At 44.0% G+C, this 23351-nt stretch overlaps 1 protein-coding gene and 1 non-coding gene across 25 annotated transcripts in view; one reads left to right on the top strand and one right to left on the bottom strand.

Moving 5' to 3' along the window:
• Positions 1 to 3239: 3239 nt before the first annotated feature.
• LOC111753768 (U6 spliceosomal RNA) lies at positions 3240 to 3346 on the bottom strand. The gene has a single exon (XR_002788554.1). It is a non-coding gene; the product is annotated as a U6 spliceosomal RNA (small nuclear RNA).
• Positions 3347 to 3623: 277 nt separating this feature from the next.
• N4bp2l2 (NEDD4 binding protein 2 like 2) overlaps positions 3624 to 23351 on the top strand; it is a 145496-nt gene continuing 125768 nt past the window's right edge. For 17 of the 24 annotated variants that reach the window (XR_010041770.1, XR_010041768.1, XR_010041767.1 and 14 more), the window contains exons 1-2: positions 16960 to 17143; positions 18908 to 20043. Coding sequence is in view for 10 of the 24 variants with exons in the window: in XM_063232604.1 (XP_063088674.1) it covers positions 18908 to 20043 (1136 nt within the window). In the remaining 14 variants the exon portion in view is untranslated. The other 7 variants (XM_063232609.1, XR_010041777.1, XM_063232610.1 and 4 more) reach the window with 7 other exon arrangements.

The following is a 23351-nucleotide window of genomic DNA, read 5'->3' as shown; positions in this document are numbered from 1 at the left end:
AGTCCAGTGTTTCATATTTATTGTAAAGTTTTAACTCTTCTGTGAAGATGGATTGCAAGTGAGCCAGAAGGCAGGCAGGCTGTCACCAAAGGGTGCACTTGTTAGAGGAGCCTAGACACAGCAAGACGTGGGCCAACCTGAGAAACTGGGTTCAGCCACCTTATGACTCTCCTTGTTGTTAACCACTGCTTAGTATTCTCCCTCCCTTGTCTCTTATTTTAGAATTTGCTAATACTCACTTTCAGAGACAGGTCAGGTTTTTACGTGCTGCTCAATACTAGACTATTCTTATCCCATTGTGTTGGAAGCCATGAAAAGACTCACCTAGGAAAAACAAAACTGAAGTTTCCTAAAAGATACTACTGCATTGCAAGGCTCCTCTCACTGTGTGCCACAGTTTACCGAAGATGTCAAACCTGTGCCCAGAACAACCTACTTCAAAGACCATACCCACCCCCCAGGAATTCAACACACAGGCACCTCACCATTTGAAGATCTACAGAGACTTCACTGAAATGAAGTGTGTCTTCAGACACAAATACCCATTGATTATAGTTAGCCCTGTGACTTAGGATATAGATTTGTCTCACGGGCTGGTGTGATGCCTTTAATGTGCGATGCCACCATTCCTCTCATGCCTGCTCCTCATGCTCCCCCTTATTCTGGGGACCCAGGACTTAGAGCTAGAAGCCTCTGTCCTTGCCTCCTCTGCCCAGCCTGGCTCTGGTGTGGAGGTCAGGGCCCCTGGTGCTGGTCACCCTCAGGGGACCACACACACACACACACACACACACACACACACACACACACCTGTGGTCCTTTGTGCATGGTGGGAGGGAAGAATGTTTAATAAATTCCTGGTGCTTTGGCCATGGGCTGCATGGTTTGTCTGGGTCAGGGCTGGGGATGTGGCAGGTCTTGGTCTCTGAGGGTGAGAGCCTTGGGTGTGAGGTTCCCTACAGGTGACAGCCTTCTGAGAGACCCAGCCGGTCCTCACTGGTGCCAGGGTCCCAATGCCAGCTTTGGGACACTTGATGGGGTCATTCATGGGAGGCTGGCGAGCATGGATGTCGGTCCCCCGGCTGCACAGCAAGGCAGGAGGAGCACAAATCCAAGCCCAGCCTGGGCAACTTATTGACCAACTCAGAACTAAAAAGGCTGAAAAATGGTTACAAAAAAGGGGTGGGAGCTGGGCATGGCAGCACACACACCTGTCATCCCCGGAAAGGGAGGCTGAGGCAGGAGGATCGGTGCAAGTTCCAGACCAGCCTGGGCTACAAAGGGAACTCAAGGCCAGCCTGAACTGCATAACCTGACCTTGTCTCAAAGAGACAAAAGGGGGAAAAAAAGATAGGGCTGCAGCTCAGTGGTGACCTCTGCCAAGGTGTAGTGCACTTACTCCCTGGGCGCTATCGGCAGCATTTCAAAAAAACAAAAATTAAAAAAACCCCTACAACCTGGGCAGCTGAAAGTAACTGGAATTGATTTCTCAGACCCAGGCCGGGGTTGGGGCCTCGCCTCTTCCACCTCATGAGGGGCCCTGGCCAAGGTCCTTGGTTGACACTTACCTGACAGCCCCTCTGCTAAGGAGGCCACGCTGTGGAGCCCTGTTTTGCCCCCAACGGCTTGTGTAAGACTAGCTTCCAAAGAAGGCTGTCCTCCCAGGGATGGGGACGCCAGTGTCCTGTCCCCCCCCGCCCCCCCCGGCTCTGTACTGGGGATGGAAGCCAGGACTTTGACCCTGAGCTGCATCTCCAGGCCGGCTGGCTTTTTAAAATTTTTTTAATTTTTTGGTGGCAAATTTTGTTTGAAAAAGCGAAAGTGAAGTGTGAGAGAGAAACTGGCTTTGCAGATGGTGTGTAGGTGAAGTCAAAGGGAAAAACAATAATAAATAAATAAATAAGGGCCGGGGATTTAGCTCAGTGGTATAAGTGCCTGTGTGGTGAGCGCAAGATGGTGAGTTCGATCCCTAGTACCAAAAGTAAATAAACAAAAATAAATAAAATAAAGGGACACCCTAGAGAGGAAGCAGGGTGGCCCATGGTAGGGAAAGCTTCAATAGCCAACAGCTCTGCTGTCTATCTATCTATCTATCTATCTATCTATCTATCTATCTATCTATCATCTACTTATCTATCTGAGACAGGTTCTGGCTATGCAGTTCAGGCTGGCCTTGAACTCACTTTGTAGCCCAGGCTGACCTCAAATTCATGGTGATCCTCCTGCTTCAGCCTCCAGAGTGCTGAGATTACAGGCATGCACCCCACAGCCAGCAAAACAAACAAACAAAAAAAACCACCCCCCTTTTTTTGTACTGGAACTCCAACTCTGGACCTTGCACTTACCAGGCAAGTATTATTCTGCTGAGCTACATCCCTGGCCCTGTACCCAGCAAAATGTGTGTGTGTGTGTGTGTGTGTGTGTGTGTGTGTGTGTATTTCTCCTGCGTTTTATTTTGAGACAGAGTCTCCTTAAGTCACTAAGTTACCTAGACTGATCTAGAATTGGATCTTTCTGCCTCAGCCTCCCAGAGTGCTGGGATGACAAGTGTGTGACACCATACCTGGTCCAAGAATCCAGTTTTGGAAAAAGAATTCGGGATAATGTTTAAAACTGGAAAGACCCACAAATTAACAAGCCACCATATGGGCTTAGGGTTTGGAAACCCTGTCTCACAATAAAAAGCCTGGGAATGCAGTTCAGTGATTAGTGCTTGCTCCATGGGCCCTCAGCTCTGGTTCCAATTCCAGCATTGGTTTAAAAAAAAATCACCCTGTGATCCTGCTCCCCTATTTGCCGGTAGAGACCAGAAAGAAGGCAAGTCAGTACTCTAATATCACCTGTATAGGCAAGTTACTGCAGCACTGTTCACCAAGTGCCCAAGGCATGGGGGAGGTCCCAGGGTTCATCGTCAGAAGAATGGGCCAAGAAAATGTATGTATATGCAGAATGAAGCATTACACGTAAAAAAACAGACCACACTTTTTATAAGAAAACATGGAACAGAACATCATGTTAAGTGAAATAAGCCAGTTAGACAAGTTATGTTCTCTCTCCTGTGTGGAAGGAAATAATGCTTAAAACCAAAACAAACGCTTAAAGGTTTTTTAACGTAAGTATGCAAATGTCACTGTGAAGCCCATTAACTTGCAGAAATCATATGCGTAAATCATAACAAAATTAAGATACATGAGGTCAGTGACTGTTTTCCTGTCAGTAAGCATCAGGACAGAGGAGGTAAAAATATGGAACGCTTCACGAATTTGCGTGTCATCCTTGCGCAGGGGCCATGCTAATCTTCTCTGTATCGTTCCAATTTTAGTATATGTGCTGCCGAAGCGAGCACAAACGATGCTGCTTTTCATCTCCTATTTATAACACCATAAAATAAATATCTTTACAGTAACGGTGAACACTTTAAAAAAAACAGTACCTTGTCTACTTTTTTCATGCTATTAGTAATCAAACATAGAACAACCAAATATATTCATTAATCGGAGTTCACAAAATGTTTTTATTCCTATCATGTATAAGTACAGTGGCTGCTGGGAATTTCCATATGCAAATGAACCCGGAAGTCTAGCTGTGCTGGAGCCGTAGTCATCCCACAGGTCTTGGCAAGCTCTGGTGCCGCTCTGGCGACTTGTTGGTCCAGAAAAGATGGCAGCGCCGGTGATGGGCCGCTGGGGCGAGTACGGGCCGCGGCCGCCTGCTTGGCTGGGCTCACGTGCCAGCCAAGTGAGCGCGTAGGTGCGGGGGCCTAGTGAGGTCTGCCTGCCTCCAGATGGCATCTGCAGCCACTGAAAATTACCCGGGGACCTGCCTGATGCGGGGGCGTGGCTCAGAGGTCAGGGGTCGGGTCTGGCTGTAGAGGATCCTGGGTAAGCTACTCGAATCCCGGGTGGGGCCTTGGGCGGGAATTTGGGGTGAGAACAGGTCCCCACAGGGGTAAGGGCCTAGAGAGCGGGGGCTGGGGACAGAGGCGAGGGCCTAAGGATCTTGAGTGTCTGGGAGCAGAATAGAGAGAGCTGAGGGTGGAGAGACGGTCGCAGAGCTTGGGATGGGGTCTGGAGGTCTTGTGGGGTCTCTGGGTGCAACCTAGGAGTTTGTGGCCAGCCGGGGAAATCGCGGGGCGACTCGGGTCAGGGTCTGGAAATGGAAGCATGTTGGGGCAGGGCCTGAAAGCCCTTTAAGGGCCCTGTGATGAGAGCTGGGGGTCCAGAGTGGGACGTGAAGGATGTGAAGCAACGAAGGGCTTTGGGCGAAATGAGTCAAGGGTACACGCGTTCCTCTGGGCACTGCAGTGCTGCAGGGAAACGCTGTCCCATTGATGCTAGGTCCCTGGAAAGCCACTGTCCCTCCCGTCCTCGAAGCCTCTGCTGTGTATCCCAGCTTTTCCCTCCGAATGGACCCAGTGCCCATTGCACAGTCTCCCCTGACCCCCTTCTGTCCTTGCTGTCACCTACACCAGGGCAGTGACCTCTCCCTGTCCCCCACTGCACCCATGCCCTCCGTGATTTGCCCTTAGACAGCATAGCCTTACGGGCATGCTGAAACCTAGGAGGGTCTCCGCCCTCTTGGCTCCTATCTGGAGGAGGGTGGACACCCACAGTCCTCAGCTTGCCACACTCAGAACTAGCCACAGCCCAGGCTCCGTGGGGCCGCTGGACTTCTGCACTGGCCGCTGCAGGCATCCTTATGCCACACTTGGGCATCGCCTACCTGGGTGAGGCCTAGTGGACTCCTATACTAAAGCACCAACCACCTGCCTGGAAAATAAAACCAACCCAAAGTCCTTGTCCACACTCTGCAGGATGGTACTGAAGGGCTGGGACTCGGCACTATCTGGGCATCCAGCATGAGGCTCATTGTTGCATCCCTGGCATACGTATGGGAGTGGGGCAGATGGCCCAAGAGCACCCACTCCCCTTTAGTACCCTGCCCTGCGCATGATCGTGTCACAACCTCATCACCTTCACCATGGACCGATGACCAGGGATGGGCATCTAGGGTCTTAAGCGCCGCCCCTCTGCACTGGGGGAGAGGTTGGGCGTCCTCACCTCCAGGAAGCAGAGGGTCAGAGCCCTTCCATGCCTGTGACCTAGAGTTATACAGGTGAAGGCAACTGTAGGACCACAGGGCTGGGGCACGTCCCTGCTGGCAGGCCTCGACATTGTTCTGGTAATAGGAGCTGTTAGGATCACAAAGCACAGAGGCTTAGAATAATGAGAGAGAGGTGCCCACTCAGAGCTTTTGGGCTCATTTTCTTCCAATTACATTTACTGTGTCTTATTTATAACACTGGACATTGGGCCTTGGCATTAAGCTGCATGTGCAACCCATTTTTATTTTTTATTTTGAGATTGGGTCTCACTAAGTTGTCTAGGCTTCTCTCCAATTTGCAACCCTCCCATCTCAGCCTCCCAGAGTGTAGGGGTGCCAGGTGTGGGCCACCACCCCTGGCTTCTTTGTCCCTTTGAAAAGCACATTCACAGCCACACTAGTGGCCAGTTCCTTACATTGTGTCTGTGGCCCTCAGCACAGGCAGTGGCAATTCCCTTGAGACCTCCCCAGGAGCTTTGGTATCATCTGGAGGGCCCAAGTGGGCAGAGCTGACCACACCTCATCTCCCCCAGACCTGAGCCCATGATCTGCATCCTGGACACTGAGCATCCCTGGAACGTGCACTCCATCAAGTCAGGCCACAGCAAGGCCATCACCTGCCTAGAGTGGGACCAGTTGGGTGAGGCTGGGACCCCAAGTCCCCAAGCTGTGGGTCCTACTTTTCCAGGTCAGTCCTCTTGTCCAGGGAGACTATGATGTAGCTCTGCCCTGCAAGCTTCCAGCTTCTCTTGGCTGACGCAGATGGGTAGATAAGTGTTGGAACACTGGTGGACCACCTGGCCAACAGCTAAGAGAACCATGTGGGTAGCCTGGTGGAGGGCAACCCCATTGTGGCACTGTCCTGGCAGCACAGTGGCGTGAAGCTGGCCCTATATGTGGAAAAGGTAGGTGGCTGCTTGAGCCAGCAAGATGTGCACCCTGCATGCCTAACTGCCACCTGTCTGCTGCCCATTCTGAGCATCCTTGGTTCCTCTGTGAGCCCTGGGCGTGGTTCACACCCAGAATCAAAGTCCAGTTCAAGCTGGGTGTGGTAGCACAGGCCTGTCAGTCTGGAGGCTGTTGAGGCCAGCCTGGCTACAAAGTGAGTTCAAGGCTAACCTGAACCACAGTGAGATCCTGCCTCAAAGAAGACAAAAAATAAACAAAGAAACAAACAATGCAAGTCAGAAGGCGATGCCGGCTGCTCCAATTGACACATGCGGGCAGCTTCCCAATTTAGCAAGACCTGGTCTCAACATAAATGAAAAGGGCTGGGATAGAGCTTAGTGCAGACGCACTGTGTTCAGTCCCTAGTATTGTGAAAGGAAACCAAGCCATTTTTTGGACATTAGAAAAGAGATGCCCATCTCAGGTGGTGCCTGGTTGTGAGGCCATATTTCCAGTATGTCGCACCAACCTGCTGCTGCTGTGTGCCTACCCTCGCGCCCCTGCGCCCTCACCCCCACAGTCGGGCGCCTGGAGCTTCAGTGAGAAGTTCTGCATGAAGTTCTCGCCCTTGCTCACACTGTTCAGTGGGAAACCCGTGGAGGGCTCTTTCGTGGTGACGGTCAGCAGGTTGGTCACTGCGTCCCTGCTGAAGCCCAGCGGGAAGGTACTGACTGCCACCGAGAGCCTGTGCTGGCTGTGTGGCTTCATGGCACTGGCTGATATCACCTTCATGGGTGGCGGCAACATCTTTTTGGCCACGGTGGACAGCAGCAGCACACTGCCCTTGCAGTTCTACAAGGTATGTGTGAGCATGGTCAGCGAGAAGTGCCGCATGGACACCAAGATCCTGTCCTCCCTTTTCATGTGCTGCACCACCAACCGCACCGCGGGACCGCTTCCCCCGCCATCACTCACCTCAAGTTCCTGGCCTGAGAATTGTCCGGGCTGGTGGGGTCTAGTGTCTGGGGAGAAAGTCCCGGCTCCTAGAGGTGCCCACAGCCTTGGCTTGTGGCTCCATCCTCCATCCACAGAGCAAACTGTGCTGCTGCATCTTCAACCTCTCCTGCCTCTTACTGTGTACTGTGACCTGTCTGGATGGGCCCTTATTTTGATGTGGGTTTGTGAATAATATAGGAATCTGAGTAACCAAATTGATAAATTTGGCATTTTATTAGCTCAGGACCACTCACATATAGACCCCTGTTTCAGAATTCCACTGAATGGCCCCAAACTGGAAACTTACAGAGCTTTAAAAACAGAAAACTACAAAAAAAACATCCTGTTGGAAACAATTTAGCTATAGAATCTTACGTTAATTTTTGGTTGACACCTGAATCCCACTTCTTTGTTGAGCAGGTTAAATTTTCTCTTGTGGATGCAGCTCATTCTGCTTTTCTTATGGGACTTGTACTGAGTAATTTTTCACTCTTCTGGGTTAAATACAGGGGACAAGATGGCATTAGTTATGACAAGCTACAGTATTGTTGTGCTTGCCACCCCCACCACTGTCAAAACTGCAGGGTATTACTCTGTGGATTCATCACATCAAGGTTTAAAAGGCCTACCCTCAAGACCCTCAACCTGGATTGCCTACTTGGATCCTCCTAGAACCCACTCAAGGCCCAACTCCAACAGAAGCCATCCCATCCAACCACAGCTCAGGAGCCAGCTCCTTGAATGACAACCCTACTCTGGTCATACCCGAAGCTGACGAGTCCACACATGGCTAAAGCCAGAGCACATTGTTCACAGGATGTCTTCAGCCACTCTATGAACTGTCATCCCTAGTTTTCTAATGGTTAGGATTCAGTGCTCTAACTGCCACACATTAGACTTAGTAGCTGCAGAAAATGGAGGTGCGTGTGTCTTCCTCAGAAAAGCATGCTGTTTTTATGTTAATAGATTAGGAGTCATTCCTTAGGCTGTGCTGAACCTCCAAGACTAGGCTGGCAAACTCCAGGAACATTCCCAACCTAAAAGCTAGTGGAACTTCCTTGGGGTAGTCGGATCTCTTGGCTCATTCTGTAGCTTGGATCAATAATCCTAATCTTTCTTTTGTTGATATTTGGCCCTTGCTTGCTGTGCAGCCTCAGCAAGTTCCTCCAAGAAAGTGTTTAAGCCCTAGCCTGCCAGTTAGCCCTGAGTTGCTAATACACACCCACCTGAGCTGCGGTCCTGTGGCTGCCAGTGACACCTATCAGGCTGTGCTTATAGGGAATGTAAAGGGGAGAATAAACCCTGAAGTCCGCAGACCCCTGTTTGTACAAGTTCCTGCCTCCTGCCCCAAGTGCAACTGGAAATGTTCAGTGCTTGTCTGGTAACCACAAATGTGCCTGTGAGCTTCTGCTCCATACCTGAAACCTACCCTACCCCACTATTTGTGGCCCAGAATTCAGAACTCACAGTTCCTGTGGGTCAGCTGGCTTAATAAAGAACTTTATTTTTTCCACTTCTTTGTGTGCCTGCTCAGGTTCTCCTTTTACTGGAGACTTGAAATTCCTGATTCCCACAACACTTGAAAACAATGAATTAGTCAATGTAGCTTCACAAAGAACTAAATTAAGGATCTCCTTTAGGTGCCTAGACTGGTTCATTGTGGAAGTGCTATGAATATAAGGCAACTGAACTTTAGGAAGACATGTGGCCATTATCTATCCCTGTGTCACAATCTGCTACATGTTCAGAATACAGAAATATGTGAGTCAGATGCCTTTGAGAGGCATAGGACCTTGTAACAGAAAGACATGAAAACAGCTACACTATATTAAAAACTATAAAAACAGATACCATTAGGTATTTTAAAACTGCCCATCTCAACCTAAAATATAAGAAAAAAATCTTTCTTAAGGGTGACATTTTGACCAAATCTTAAAGGATGATTAAGACTTCACTCAGCAGGACAGAGGACATGGGGTAAATGGCTGTTTAAGGTGGGTGAGTGGGGGGAGCACATTTAAAAACATTAATATGAAAAGCAATCCCAGAATTTGCAAACCAGTGGTCTAAACATTTTCATTTAATTTGAAAAAAAAAGTTTCCATTTGTGACAACCCCACCCCCAATATGTGCAGGGTGTGTTGCAACAATTTGAATTCATTGGTAATGTTATAGACAGCTAAGTTAGAGATAGTATAGGCAGTCAGATAGTGTAGGCAGTCAGATACTATAGGCTGGGTCCCCTAGGGAGCCAGGGCAGAAGATGACACCTTGTAACTGTAGGGGAGGCAAATACTTCCCATTGTGGGCCAGATTTCAAGACAAAAAATGAAACATTCACCTATGCCCCAAGAATAAACATTAGGGACTGATATTCCAGATAGGTATGGGGAAGCCAAGAGCCACTAACCCAACCCCTTATAGCCAAAAGTGCTGTTCTGTATTCATGCCCACTTGCTGTGACTCACTTTCCCTTGATCCCAGTTTAATCAATTTTACCTGAGCAATTACACTCGTAATCTTATTAGTTGACTATAGTTCTTTTCTACCTCATGCCCACCTAGCAAGTTCCCATTTTTCCCCATTTTGGACCTGGCTCACCTTGTGGTTTTGCTCTAGGAAAATCCCTAGAAGAGTCAGTGTTCTCAGCAGCCCATTTGGCACTCCTTCTGTCTCTCTTTTGGACAGAAGCTTTCTTTATCTCAATAAATATATTCTACACAACCTCCGTTCCTAAAATTCATTCTGCAATTTTAGAGAACACAAATCTGTTCCGATTGTTGCCAAGGTAAAAAGAACATCTAGAGAGTCAGAGTTCAGTGTTGTTTGTTCTCCACTGTGTTGCTGGTTCTCTTGGAGGAGCTTGCTGAGCTTTTTTCCTATTTGAATTTGGCTGTTCTCACCGTTAGAGGAGCATGGGATCTTGCTGCTGAGAATGACCATGGTTCATTTGAGGGAGCGCTGGTCCTTACACTGAGCGTTGCTTCCTGATGAAAGATTTAGAGGTTTATGATTCAATGGACAAGGATAATCCTGGGATGACTCAAGATGCGGTAGATGGTTTTATGCTAAGAAGAGTCAAAGGGAACTCTCAAATGAATGATGCCAATAATCCCAGGCCTTCATTTTATCCCTTAAGGAAATATGCAAAATTAGTCATTGTGCATTTGTGGTCCCCAACAGTACTTTTCAGGGGACCTCTGGTCCTTACTTTGAGTGTTGCTGCTTCTGGCTCCAGTGCAGAACCCTCAGTCTATTGGCACAGATCCTTCATCTCTCTGGCACAGACTGTCTAGTTTCTACCACTGACCTTGGGACCTTCCCAGTGCAGATCTGTGAAATAGATTTGCATGAGTCATTGTCATGGGCTCTAGGCCTTCAGTCAGATTCATGGGAGGCACTGTCATGGACTCTAGGTCTTCAGCTGGGCTCATGTAGGAAACTGCTGTGGGATCCAGGGCCTCAGCTGGATTCCTTGGGTCTTAGTGTGTGGACAGATTTCCCGCACTTCTTGAATTTAGCTCTTTAGGTAACTATTATAAATAATACTATAAATTATGTGTGAACATCACTTGGTACAGTTTGAACAGTGTCACATAAGGTACCCATATGTGTAGATACATTCTTTTTTTTTTTTTTTTTTTTTTTTTTTTTTTTGTCCTTTTGAGACAGTGTCTGGTTTTGCAGTTCAGGCTTGAGCTCACTTTGTAGCCCTTGTTGGTTTGGAATTGCAATAATCCTCCCTGCCTCAGCTTCCCAAGTACTGGGATTATAGGCATGTGCAGATACATTCTTGTTAGATAGCATTCTATTGAAGGATGACAAAATTAGGTAAAATTTATTCATGTCATTTAATATAATGTCATCGCTGTTGTTATACTGACCTCAAGTCTTCTCTACAAAGCTCTGTAACTTTATCTGTTAACATTCTACAGGAATTCAACTTTTAAAACCATGAATGATAAAGAAATAACAGTTCCCTGATCCCACTATATATTTCTTGATATCTAGATAAGAATGTAATATTAAAGCTGCTATTCCCACTATGATATAGATATAACTGATCTGGGTATTTAACAACTGAGGTTTGGAGACCAGAGTTAAAAAGTGTAGCTGGGATTATTTTCATCTTGGCCTTCCAAGGCCAACAAGCACCAAGGAGGGGACCTTTTCTACCAAGATCTTACATCTTTGGTGAGTCACCTAAATTGTTGAACCCCAGGACAGGAATCAGTAAATAGTGTGCTAAGTGGAGTGTCACCAGAAGAAAAAACATTTCCATGCTTCCTAGGGTCAAACATGATCACACAAGGTCAAACAAGACTGTGACCCATCCTGGTGACCGACACTGACAGAAGAGCTGAAAGACACCATACATGGTTTCAAAATTAAAGACTCGAAGTGCCTTAACTGACCTTGATAGATAGCAAGAAACTAATGTTGATTAATGCAGATCTCACTTTAACTTGGTTTTGAACACCTGGCCAAAAAAAAAAAAAAAAGAAAGAAAGAAAGGTGAATGGAGCCTTTCTTTGTAACTTCTTTGAAAGCATTTCTCAATATTCTGGCTCAAAAACTACTCCTTTCTCCCTCTCAAAGCAATTCTGGAGATTCTCTGTGATATCCGACATCAGAGAAGCTTTTGTGATTTTACTCCCACTCAAATAGAGTTTTTTCCTTTTGTACTGTCTTTCAGGCTGCTGAACATAGGGGTCCATTCAATTACCTTGCTAGATCTGCTTCTGTCTGACCCAAAAGGCTGGTTTGGTCATCCCTGCGCCACTTAAATCCCATATCTCCATCCCAGCTGGATTATTTGCCTCTGAAAAAAACTAAGCTAAGGGACACCACTTGAAGGTTCTGATATTAGGCTCCCAGGAGACCTAAGGGGAATCCTTCAGACCCTCAAAATTCTGTGGCTCCTACAAACCTCATCATAAGCCCATCAATGCCAGGACTGCCCTTGACCCACAAGGACCCCCTCTGTGCCAATTGTTGCAGAACCAGTACAGAACCAAAAGGAAGATACTCCATACCAAGGAGTTAGAAGACACATGTTTATTAGGTCGCCAGGCTGACTGCTGACAGGGGATCATTCCTAAAGCATCAGCCCTGAGCTGTAGTTAGGTTGGGGTTTATATGGTATTTAGCAAACAGGAAATACAGAAGCAGAGAGCATGGGTGTCCAGGAGTAAGTAAAAGTCCTGGCCATCAGTTACTAAGCAAGAAATTCCTAGGGCAGGCTGATGGGGACAGGATGTGTTTACAAGTTTTCGGGAGCAGCATAGACAAAACAGGCTCATTTTGTCTTATTTGGTTGTATGGTTTTATATAGAATGATACATCTGGTGGCTTTGCTACATCAGTCAGAATAAGGACATTATGGAGTTATTGCATCAGCCAGGCAGGAAGGCTTAAGTTTTAATTTTTCTGTTATACCATCAGACAACAAAATAACTCTGCTTCTCCAGTTGGTTCTCTCTTGCTTCTTCCTCCTGTCAAGCTACAATCCAAATCTTTCAACTTTATGACCAATGCAATGATAATCATCTAGAAATTCAAAGACAGGTACCCAGGTATAATTCCTTTCAAGCAATTTAAACTCTCACATCCAAGTATTTCTAAGAGTGAGTTAAAAATCCTCTTAAAGACTTCCCTTTATCCCATACTCGGACTCAGGAATGCAAGCATCTTGATATTCCTCAGGGTCAAGTCTTAAATATTTGTGTCTCTCAACCAGGAATACAGTCACAGACTTTAGCTCCTCCTTTCAAATAAACTTGAAATCATCCAATACCTTCTTTGCAACCCACCTCCCAGTCTCCTCCTCCTTACTCATCTCCAGATGCCTTTTTTGTCTAGATTCTGGTATCTTGGGAATCTGAACACTGGTCTTCCCTTCTCCCATCCTCGGCGTGGCTACATCTGATCTCCCTATTCCTGTCTCACCCATTACCCATATCAGAGCTCAGCGGGCAGCCCAGCTGACCCCTCTTTTAGCCAATCTGAGAGTCCTGACCAGAACTGCTGCAAGATTGGAATGCTAGAGACTGGACAGGAGTACTGCTACCTTGATCAAAGACAACCATTCAGGAGATCTAAGTCTCTATTTATTTGACCTTCGGTTTCTCAGGTGAAACAGCCAGATTACCAATAAAGGAATTCCAAGGTCCCCCACCAAGTGTTCTGGGAGTCTCCAGTCGGAAACAACTTCGATCCCTTCCACCCCTTTAATTCCCTTGAGTCTGTAAGAAAGAACCTTTTCTCTTATTCTTTTTTTTTTTTTTTCCACCAGGGATTGAACTCACAACCTTGCACCTGCAGGTACTTAAGCCACTGAGCTAAATCTTTGGCTTCTTTTTCTCTTATTCTTGCCAGACCAGGGAAGTCCCTCTCGAGTTTTCAAATAAATCTGCTTAGAAGGTTGAGTTTGTATCCTGCCTCTGTCTTGTCTCAAGTAAAGTCCAAAAAACTATAGAAGCCAAAAGCCGCCTAAGCAAACATGCTAAATGTGAGAGAATATGCTGGATAGGCTCTGTATTAGTCACCATCACTGGGACAAAATATCTGATACCCACAATTTAAAGGGAGAGATGTTTATTTAACTTTCAGGAGGTTCAGGAGGTTCTGTCCACGGTTGGCTTTCTCCGAGGAAGAAACAGCATGGTACAAGGGCCAGGGGAGGAGAAAGAGAGGGAAAGAGAGCTGGAGACAGGAATATTCTCTTCCAGGTCACACCCCAGAGACCCATTTCCTTCAGTCAGGTCTCATCTCTTAGTAGCACATTCTGGTATGAACTCAGCAATGAATTAATTCACTGGTGAGTATAGTACTCCAATGATTCAGTCACTGTCCAAAAGCCCCACCTCTGAACACGTGAGAATTTTATAATATTCTTTTGTTTGTTTGTTTTGGTCTTTTTCATTTTTTATTGGTACCAGGGATCAAACTCACCACTGCTTGCTTGCAAGGCAGGCACTTATGCCGCTGAGCTAAATCCCCAGCCCCAACATGTGAGAATTTTGAGGAACATTTTAGATCAATACCATAAGATCCTGAAACAGAAACTGTTACCAGCACTTAGGTTTGTCTCCTCGCCTTTTATGAAATCATACATTTGGCTAAAAGGAAAAAGGATTTGTTCAAAGCTAGCTCAGGAGATGGAGGGGCATACCTCAAACCACCACCTCACCATGTGCAGGAGGGTAAGGGTCTTTTATAGTAAGAGACAGAGGGAAGAGAGGGACAATACAAAGAGATAAAGCACACCTTCACTGTCTTAGTTACTTTTCTTGTTGCTGAGACAAAACACCTAACACAAAGTTAAGGGAGGGAGGGTTGTAGCTCAAAGTTGGTAGTGATTTCAGTTCATAGCTGGCTGGCTCCAAGGTGGTGACATGGCAGAGGGTCATCACAGAGGAGACAGTTCACAGCAGCAGAAGGCAGCAAAGCAGCTAAGTCGTGAGGCAGGAGCAGCAGCAAGTGATAACAGCACCTTTCTTTCTGTCCCTTATATTCCATCCAGCTGACCGGCACTCATATCTAGTGTGGGCCTTCCCACTATCCACACCCAAAATGATGCCAAACCAATCAGTGGTCTACTTGAGCAAGCACACATCCTTGATCCCAGCGTCACACACCCTAGATCCAGCCACCTCGGAAAAGCCCCACCTATGACTGCATGAGGCTTTGGGGGGTCATCTAGGCATAGCACTGACACTTGCTTTATCACTTTGAGCCATCTTTAGTTTATTGTCCGCTTTCTTGTAGAAAGAAAACTGGGCTCCAGGCTTCCAGGAGTCAGCACCTGCATGTTCCGTTCTTCATCTGGGCTGAGGAGAGGGGAGGGAAGCTGTTTATGACCTAGGCCTCAAGAAGCCACTTGCCTCTGAAGGGAAAAAACAAAACAACCCCCCCCCATCTAAACTTCTAAATTTTCACTTTGCAGTGCCAGTTATAAAGGGACGTGAGATGAAAACCAATGACATGTGCTATCAGGGTTAGTTTATTAGGTGTAAAAAGGTATCATGGAAATGTAAGAGGTTAATAATCAGGGAGACGCACTCATGTGTGAGACCCATGGGCACTCTGTTCAACTTTTCTCTACAACTAAGATTGTCCTAAATGTAGTTTGTTAGTAATAAGTACACAAGTACAACAATGTACTTAAGCAAAAAGTAATTCACACTGATAATAAATGAAGCTCATCTTTATTTTTTATTTTTGTCTTTTTTGAGACAAGGTCTCGCTATGCAGTTCAGGCTGGGTTTGAGCTCACTTTGTAGCCCAGGCTGGTCTCTAATTTGCAATGATCCTCCTGCCTCAGCCTCCCAAGTGCTGGGATTTCAGGTGTGTGTCACCATGCCTGGCTAATGAGGCTCATTTTTATAGCAGTATATGAATTAATAAATGTAAGGACTTGAAGGAATTGGAAAAATCAACATTTGTGTTCACAATGAACATCAGTGGACATAATCATCATTGGACTCTGAACCACAAAGTTTGATTAGGGGCTGGATATTTAGTTGGTCTCAAAGTGTCAAGTTACAAATTGCTTATCAGTTAGCTGAAAGGGAGCTATTTCAGAGAAGAAATTGAAGAACATGGTGGTGGAACAAAAAGGTTTATATCTCCTGGGTATGGTGGTGCATGCCTATAATCCTAGCTCTCTGGCCGGCTGAGCCAGGAGGATTGCAAATTCCAGCCCAGTTTGGGTAACAGCGATTTAGTGAGACCTTACCTCAAAATAAAATTTAAAAAGAATATAGCTCAGGGCAAAAGCCTTGGATTCTATCTCCCGTTCTAGAAGGAAAAAAAAGATTAATACTACTTTAAGATGAGCCATCCTGTGACTCTGGATTTAATACCCTGAAAAGATCACAACCTTACTTCCATTGTTACTTCAAAGAAAAATGCATAATTTGAATTATAAACTGACTCAAGTCGCAGTGCGAATTTATATTTGAGGTACTTTGTACGGTGATAAATTGCTCTAATGAGCCTTCTTGGTCACAACGGTGTTAGTTAAATGAGTATAAATATTACAGACGTGATTTTAAATTATTACATTTATAAATAAGCAGATTATCATGTTAGTACCCCAAGAGAATTATTTACATAGAAATTCACAGTTTCCCTTGTAGGAACCCAAAAGAATGGGGAGTGAGTCGCACATGGCAGTACATGCCTGTAATCCCAGCACTAGGGAGGCTGAGGCAGGAGAATCACAGCTACCAGTTTGGGGCAGGCTGGGCTACAAAGTGAGTTCAAGAGATCACTAACTGCACAGTGGAAACCCTGTCTCAAAAAGACCAAAACAAAACACAAAAAAGTACGTGAAAGAATGGGGAGTGGAGGGAGCCAGTCTAGCGGAAGTGGGAGATGGAAAAGGAATCCTCAATTTAGGATTTCCATAAATCCATTTATATTTATTAGCAAACACTTACTCCTACCATGAGTTCTCTATTTTAAGTACTTTTCATATGAATTTTGGTCAAGCTCTTAATTGGTCTTTATTAACCAAAACAACGAAGATTTTCCGCGCGTTTATTGGTTGTGGGGTCAATGTGCTAGAAGGCTTCTCTCCTCTGACAGGCCTAAAATTATACCTGGTAGTTTTCTGAGAAACGGTGGCACACAATTCTGCAATAGAAAATGTTGAATCCTGTTTTGAAAAGTTAGCTGATTCTTTGTCACCTTGAAAACCGGAAATTCATGCACAGTGAGAAGTTTCTGCCTGACTAGGTAGCTTTTTTAAAAAACCAAAATTAGGGTTCCTAAATAACTTCCGAGCTACTCCAGGAACTTCTTGCGGTCTGTTTGTTGCCCAATTAGTGGTACGCCACGCAATGGATTCTGGGAGACAGAGTCTCTATGCAGAGAGATTCACAAAGCCAGCGTAAACGACGAACTTCAATTCCCACAATGCCTAGCGCGAATCCATACTGTCTGCCGGGGTAACCATGAGATGGTCGCCATCTTGCGTACGGAGGTCTTGTTGATTACTTACCTCAAGAGTCTGAAGGCTGGGCATTTGGTCCCTCCATCTGCTTGCTTTGTGGTGGTGTTTGTCTCTTTCACGTTTACGGAGATTTTTGTTTTGTTGGAGAAAAAAATTTTTTTCGCGAGCTAAAGGTCCATGCTGAGGTTCTAGAAGGTGAGTAGACGGCCCATTTTCCTGAGGGTGTGTCGGTGACGTTTTCGGTTTCTTCCTCTGGCCCTTAGCGACTCGGGTTGTCGCTGGCTTGCTTCGAGATCAGCCCTGTAGCCTGACTGTAGACGCCAGGAGTGAGTGTGAGTCTCGGAGACCTCCGAGTTCCGAGACCGGACCCCTTTGTGTCAGAGGTGGGAGCGCGCGGATGTCCAGCTGCTCGCCGGGGAGGCCCGGTCCACGCGTGTGTCCAGGGTGTGTGTGGGCCACACCTGGCAGGCGCCTCGCCTGCTCTTCCGCGGGGCTTTCCCGACCCTGTGCGGGAGGAAAGGGAGGCTGAGGGGTGGCCTCGGTGATTTCCCGAGGTGGGGAGTGTTGTCCACAGCTGAAGCTTCCTTTAGGCTTCCCCGGCATCTCTGTTCCGTCTTGTTGCCCTTTCCTTTGGATTCGTGTTGGGAGGAACACCAGAGAGCGGACGGAATGAAATAGTATTGCGCCGAACAGCCTTTTGGATTAGACTCTTGAGTATTACTGATACTTCCTTTTTTGAGACAGAGTCTCGCTATGCAGTTCAGGCTGGCCTTGGGCTCACTCTGTAACCCGGGCTGATCTTGAAATTGCAACGATCCTCCTGCCTCAGTCTTCCTAGTGCTGGGATTACGGAAGTGCTCAGTTAATACATTTCAAAAGAAGCAAAAGTTTATTTTACGAGATAGACCAGTCAAGCTGTAAAACTGAATGCTTTGATTTTGAATGACTGCCAGATCTCTAAGCATAATACATTTGGGTCATCAGTGCAACTCGAGTTTTCTTTTTCCTTCAAATTGCTACATTATATCCGTGTGGGAAGCTTTTTTCACTTCTCACAAGAAAAGGGCCCATAGAGTGCATTCATTTCAGTTAATCTAATATTTGGATGCCAGAGATAACATGGTTGTTTGAAGTTGGACGTTTGAACCATAATACTCCAAAGGACATAGTGATTTTAAACAGGAAAATATTTATAACTAATTTAGCTATAAATGTCAGTTTGCTTGGCAGTTTTATTCTTTCATAGTTGTGTAGCTGTATCATCAAAATATATATTGCTAACTCAATTCTTTATTTTTTTTTTTTAATTTTTTTTGTCTTTTTCCTTTTTATCGGTACTAGGGATCGAACTCATGACTGCCTGCTTGCCATACAGGCGCTTATGCCGCTGAGCTAAATCCCCAGCCCCCTAAACCTAAATTCTTAATTTCTCAAGTCAGAAATAGAATGTTGAAAGACACTATTTTTTGTTTGTTTGTTTGTTTTTGGTTTTTTTGGTACCAGGGATGGAACTCACGACCTTGTGCTTGCCAGGTGGGGCTTATGCCCCTGAGCTAAATCCCAGCCCTCAAGACACTTATTTTTTTTTTTAAAAGGTATTTAAAAATGAGACCTATCCCATAAATTGTTATGTTATGACAATACTTAAATAACTAGCTATAAAATTACAATTTTATTTTTTCTTTTTTGAAACAAGATCTCACTATGTAGCTCAAGGCTGGCCTTGAACTCACTGTGTAGCCCAAGCTTGCCCCCAACCTCTGATAATCTGTCTCTGGAGGGCTGGGATTACAGGAATGCATGATTACACTTGGCCTAAAATGATAGTTTGTTACTGTAGTATTTTGGGAGATGTTACTATTAAATACTTGACTAAATGTCTTTTTTAAATTCCTTATTTATGAGGAAATATCTTGTTTTTAAAAAAACATTAGTTAATTATGTGATTTATTTACTCAGATGCCTTATGGTGAAATTGAAGCTAAGTTCTTGGGACCTGGAAAAGAACTAACAAATGAACCATGCTATAAAAAGTTGAAGTCAGCTGCAGAAGCCCACGTTTTCCCACGTCATAGCAGTGCTGATTATCTTCAGAAGGAGAAAACCCAAACCACAGATTTGCAGAAACCTAATAGACTAAATGTTGCTGAATCCACTGGTTCACAAATTTTACAAGATGATGAAATATATAGTACAAGTAAGGCATTTATAGGACCTATTTACAAACCCCCTGAGAAAAAAAAATGTCATGAAAGGAATGAAACAGACACTCACAGTGGTGCAAATGGTAAAAGAAGACAAGAGAAGAAACGGAAATTTAACAGCAAAAAATTAGAGATTGACACTGAATTATCACAGTTTTACAAAGAAATTGAAGAACTTGAAAATGAAAAAGACAATTTAGAAGTCAGTTGTAAGGAATCTGAACCTTCTCAGGAACAACTTTTTCCTGAGAAAAATTATGAGAGCCACAGTAATGATGTCTTAAAATCTGATGACACAAGTAAATATCTTAATAGTGTTCCTCAATCACATAGTGGTTACCAGCAGTACTTGGGCAATGAGCCAGGCAAATACGTCTATGATGGACAAGTAATACCTACATTTTGTGATACTTCATTTACTTCTTTCAGGCCTGAATGGGAATCAGTGCATCCCTTCATAGTACCCTGTGGTCCCCCTGTTCCCAGTTTTAACCATCATTTAAGTATTCAAAGATTCGGTGCTCCGCCAAATCCATCACCAAATATTTTCCATGCTCAAGACGAATATCGGATACAAAATGGGTATGATATAGATAGTTGTGTTAACTGGAATTGTTTGACTTTTGATCAGAACAATGAGTATACTGACTATAGTGAGAATAGCAGTCGTGTTTATCCTCCTAGAAATGGTTGTAGTGTACAAGATGGATATGTAAATAATGGTTTATGTGAAATCAGGGAAGGAAGTTGGAAAGAGCCTCGTATGGATGAGTTTAATGGAATGGACAGGTTTATGAATCAACAGTTTCAAGAAGAAAAGTTAAATAAATTACAGAAATTACTTATTCTTTTAAGAGGTCTTCCTGGTTCTGGGAAAACAACTTTGTCTCGGTAAGTAAAAAATACCAAGTAAATGCTTGGTACTGTTTATTTATTTTTGTCTTTTTCCTTTTTATTGGTACCAGGGATCGAACTCACAATTGCCTGCTTGCAAGGCAGGTGCTTATGCCGCTGAGCTAAATCCCCAGCCCCAGTACTGTTTATTTAAAAATCAAATGATTTGTAATTGATGAATGCTTTCAAGTTTCTAGTAGGAAAAAATACATATTGTACAGTATTTGAGAATGGCACCTGAAAGTGTAAATACTTTGGGTTTTTTTTACAGCCCATACTGAATTTGTAAACTGCGTTTTTTAAAACAGAGTTCCACTATGCTGTTCAGGCTGGCCTTCAGCACTTTGTAACATCAAACTCAAAAGCATCTTCCTGCAGCAACCTCCTGAGTGCAGGGATTACAGGAGTATGCCACCATGCCTGGCTGTTTCAAAAAGATGTTTTATGATGGGAAGGAGAGAATTGTCGCGTATGTGTTTCTATTTAGATTCTGTTAAGGGCTTTAAAAATAGATACACCATGTGTAATTATGACAGTAATGAAAGATAAACTCATTTTTTTTTTTTTTTTTGTCTTTTTCTTTTTTATCGGTACCGGGGATCGAACTCAGGACTGCCTGCTTGCAAGGCAGGCGCTTATGCCGCTGAGCTAAACCTCCAGCCCTATGACAGTAATGAAAGCAAATGCAGTTTAAGGGCTTTGTTAGCCTTTCTTTTTAGATCAGCTATTTAAGAAAAGTTGGGTTTAGTTTTGGAAGACTTGGGGCCTTTGACTTAGTTATTTCACTTTGTGATCTTGGGCATGCTTTATTGCCTGCTAGTTGTATGAATGATACTGATTTTTCTGGAATTATTTTGACAACGCAGAGAAATTTTTAAAATGTTAATAAGCACTGTGTTATGTTCATATCATTGAATGGAAAATACACACTATGATTTTTACTATCTTTGGTACCAGGTATTGAACTCAAGACCTCGTGCTTGTCAGGTAGGCACTTCTACCACTGAGCTAAAGCCTGAGCCTGATCTTTTTTTTTTTTTTTTTTGTAATTGTTAAATTAACCTGCACTTCTTCCTGTAGCTGTTGGTTATGGTTGATGCACTGTGTCAGTTTGAAAAGTTAGACATTTAACTAATTGAGTCAGCAGGGGGCCAGGATCCTCACTTTGTAGAGTGCTACACCTGACTGGTTGTGGGGTAGCTTGGGTACAGTGTAAGGGGGAAAAGGAGGCTTGCTCTTCCCCTTTTTTGCTCTTGCTGCTGCTGTTGTCCTCTGCCTCTGTGAACTGCCCCTCTGCCATGCCGCTGCGCCTTGGAGCTGGCCGATTAGAGACTGAAACTTCCGTAATCGGTGAGCCAAACCTTTCCTTCCTTAATTTTGGGTGTCAGGTATTCTGTCTCAGCAAAAGCAGAAAAGTAACTAAGAACACTTGACACTTGAAAATACAACCCATATCACTGTGTTTTTATATATGAAAGTACTCTAAAATTGTGACAACAAATGAAAATAGTTGGAAATAAATTTCTGTTCTTAAATCGTTTACGTGGGCCTCCAATAAATACACATATTACATATAATCACCCTTATCATCTCTCACTAGAATTTTTATGTATGTACTTTTGGAGACAGGGACTCACTACCCACTTGAGACTGGCCTTGAAGTCACTGTAGCCTAGGCTGACCTTGAACTCAGCTATCCCTTGTGCCTCAGCCTCCTGAGTGAAGGAATTACAGGCGTACACCATCCTACTACATAATTTTATTGAACTAGCACTACTTTATTCACTTGAACAGATTACAATATGTTGTCTTAAACCTTCCTTTTTGTATATATATATTTTTACCCACTTCTAGTCAAATGGTTCTATGAGATCCCTTGACCTTGTTTCAAAATTTATGCATTTTCGGAGCTGGGGATTTAGCTCAGCGGCATAAGTGCCTGCCTTGCAAGCAAGCAGTCGTGAGTTTGATCCCCAGTACCGATAAAAAGGAAAAAGACAAAAACCCCCAAAAACCCCCAAATTTATGTATTTTCAATATATATTTTCTCTTCATATACTAATTTTAGAAGACTGTTGGTATTTGTAAAGTAGCCTTGATCTTTTTAAAGAGTTGAAGTTTTATCTTGTTTACAAAATCCTAAGGAGAAGTAAAAAATGCAAAGGCCAAAATTTAAGTTCAAAAATCATAGCTTATAATCTGACTTGAAATGTTTATATTATAAATTAAATCTTTCTCTGACTTTTTTTCTAAGGAAATTTTTGTTGAGATATAGATCGTCTCTCAAGTAGGGGCTGGGATATAGTTCAGTGGCACAGAGCCTGCCTGGCAAGTGTGAGAGCATGAGTTCAATTCTTGGTACCAAAAAAAATTAAAGAAAAAGAAAAAATTAGATATTCTGCCAAGTAAGTACAAATTTACAAAACAACTCCTAACCTAAAGCTATCAAATATATTTTTTTCCATGCATTAGTCTTATATAAACTGCAAAAAATTTGTATTACTTCCTATGAGCTTTTTTTCACAACTGCACAAATATGTTCAAGTGCATATTCTGTTTACAATGTAAATATAAACCGGATTTTGAAATATTTCCTAATACAGTAAAACTCACCAGTTCTAACTCCATTAATTCAAATAATGCTTATTTTTCACTCCTTAAATTTTAAAACAATCCAAAATATGGTTCTCTTTGGCAAAATGCTTTATTTTATTTTATTTTATTTTATTTTTTTATTTTTTGGCAGAATACTTTAAATGTGAAACAGTTCATAAATGTTTGTGATGGTTAAGTGCCAGCTTTTTGTCCTTTAAGGTTACCTGACAACATTTTGATGAAAGATTGGTTTCAGGCAGAATTTAGCAATTTTCTAGAGAGAGAATTTATCCCAGTAAATTTATCAGTAAATTTATCCCAGATTATATTTTTCTGAGTGCTGGGACTGGAGTTTAAGAATCAAGAGCTAATCTGAACCCCTTGTTTGTTCCAAAACTACACTATCAGTGTGCTCAAAAAGTGCTCAAAAGTTGGGACAAGGACTTCGCTCAGTGGTTCAAGCGCTTGCCTGGTAAGTGAGTTTGATCCTTGGTACTAAAAATAAAAGAAAAAAAAAGTGCTCAAAACATCTTTGCTGCCGGTTATGGGATAACTAATCTGTTCCGTCAGATGCTCAAGTCTTATAGATAAAATGGAGTAGTGTTTGCATGTAATGAGTATCTCAAAGAATAGTAAAAAGAGTCTTACCCCACCATGTGCATCCTTTAAAATCATCTCGGATTCCTTGCACAATGTAAAATAATACATAA

This window comes from Cavia porcellus, unplaced genomic scaffold, assembly GCF_034190915.1.
Source record: "Cavia porcellus strain 051 isolate PalLab524CR breed Dunkin Hartley unplaced genomic scaffold, mCavPor4.1 scaffold_21, whole genome shotgun sequence".
NCBI classification, from domain to species: Eukaryota; Metazoa; Chordata; class Mammalia; order Rodentia; family Caviidae; genus Cavia; species Cavia porcellus.
The sequence above is the reverse complement of the archived record's forward strand: the minus strand, read 5'-3'. Positions and strand labels throughout refer to the sequence as shown.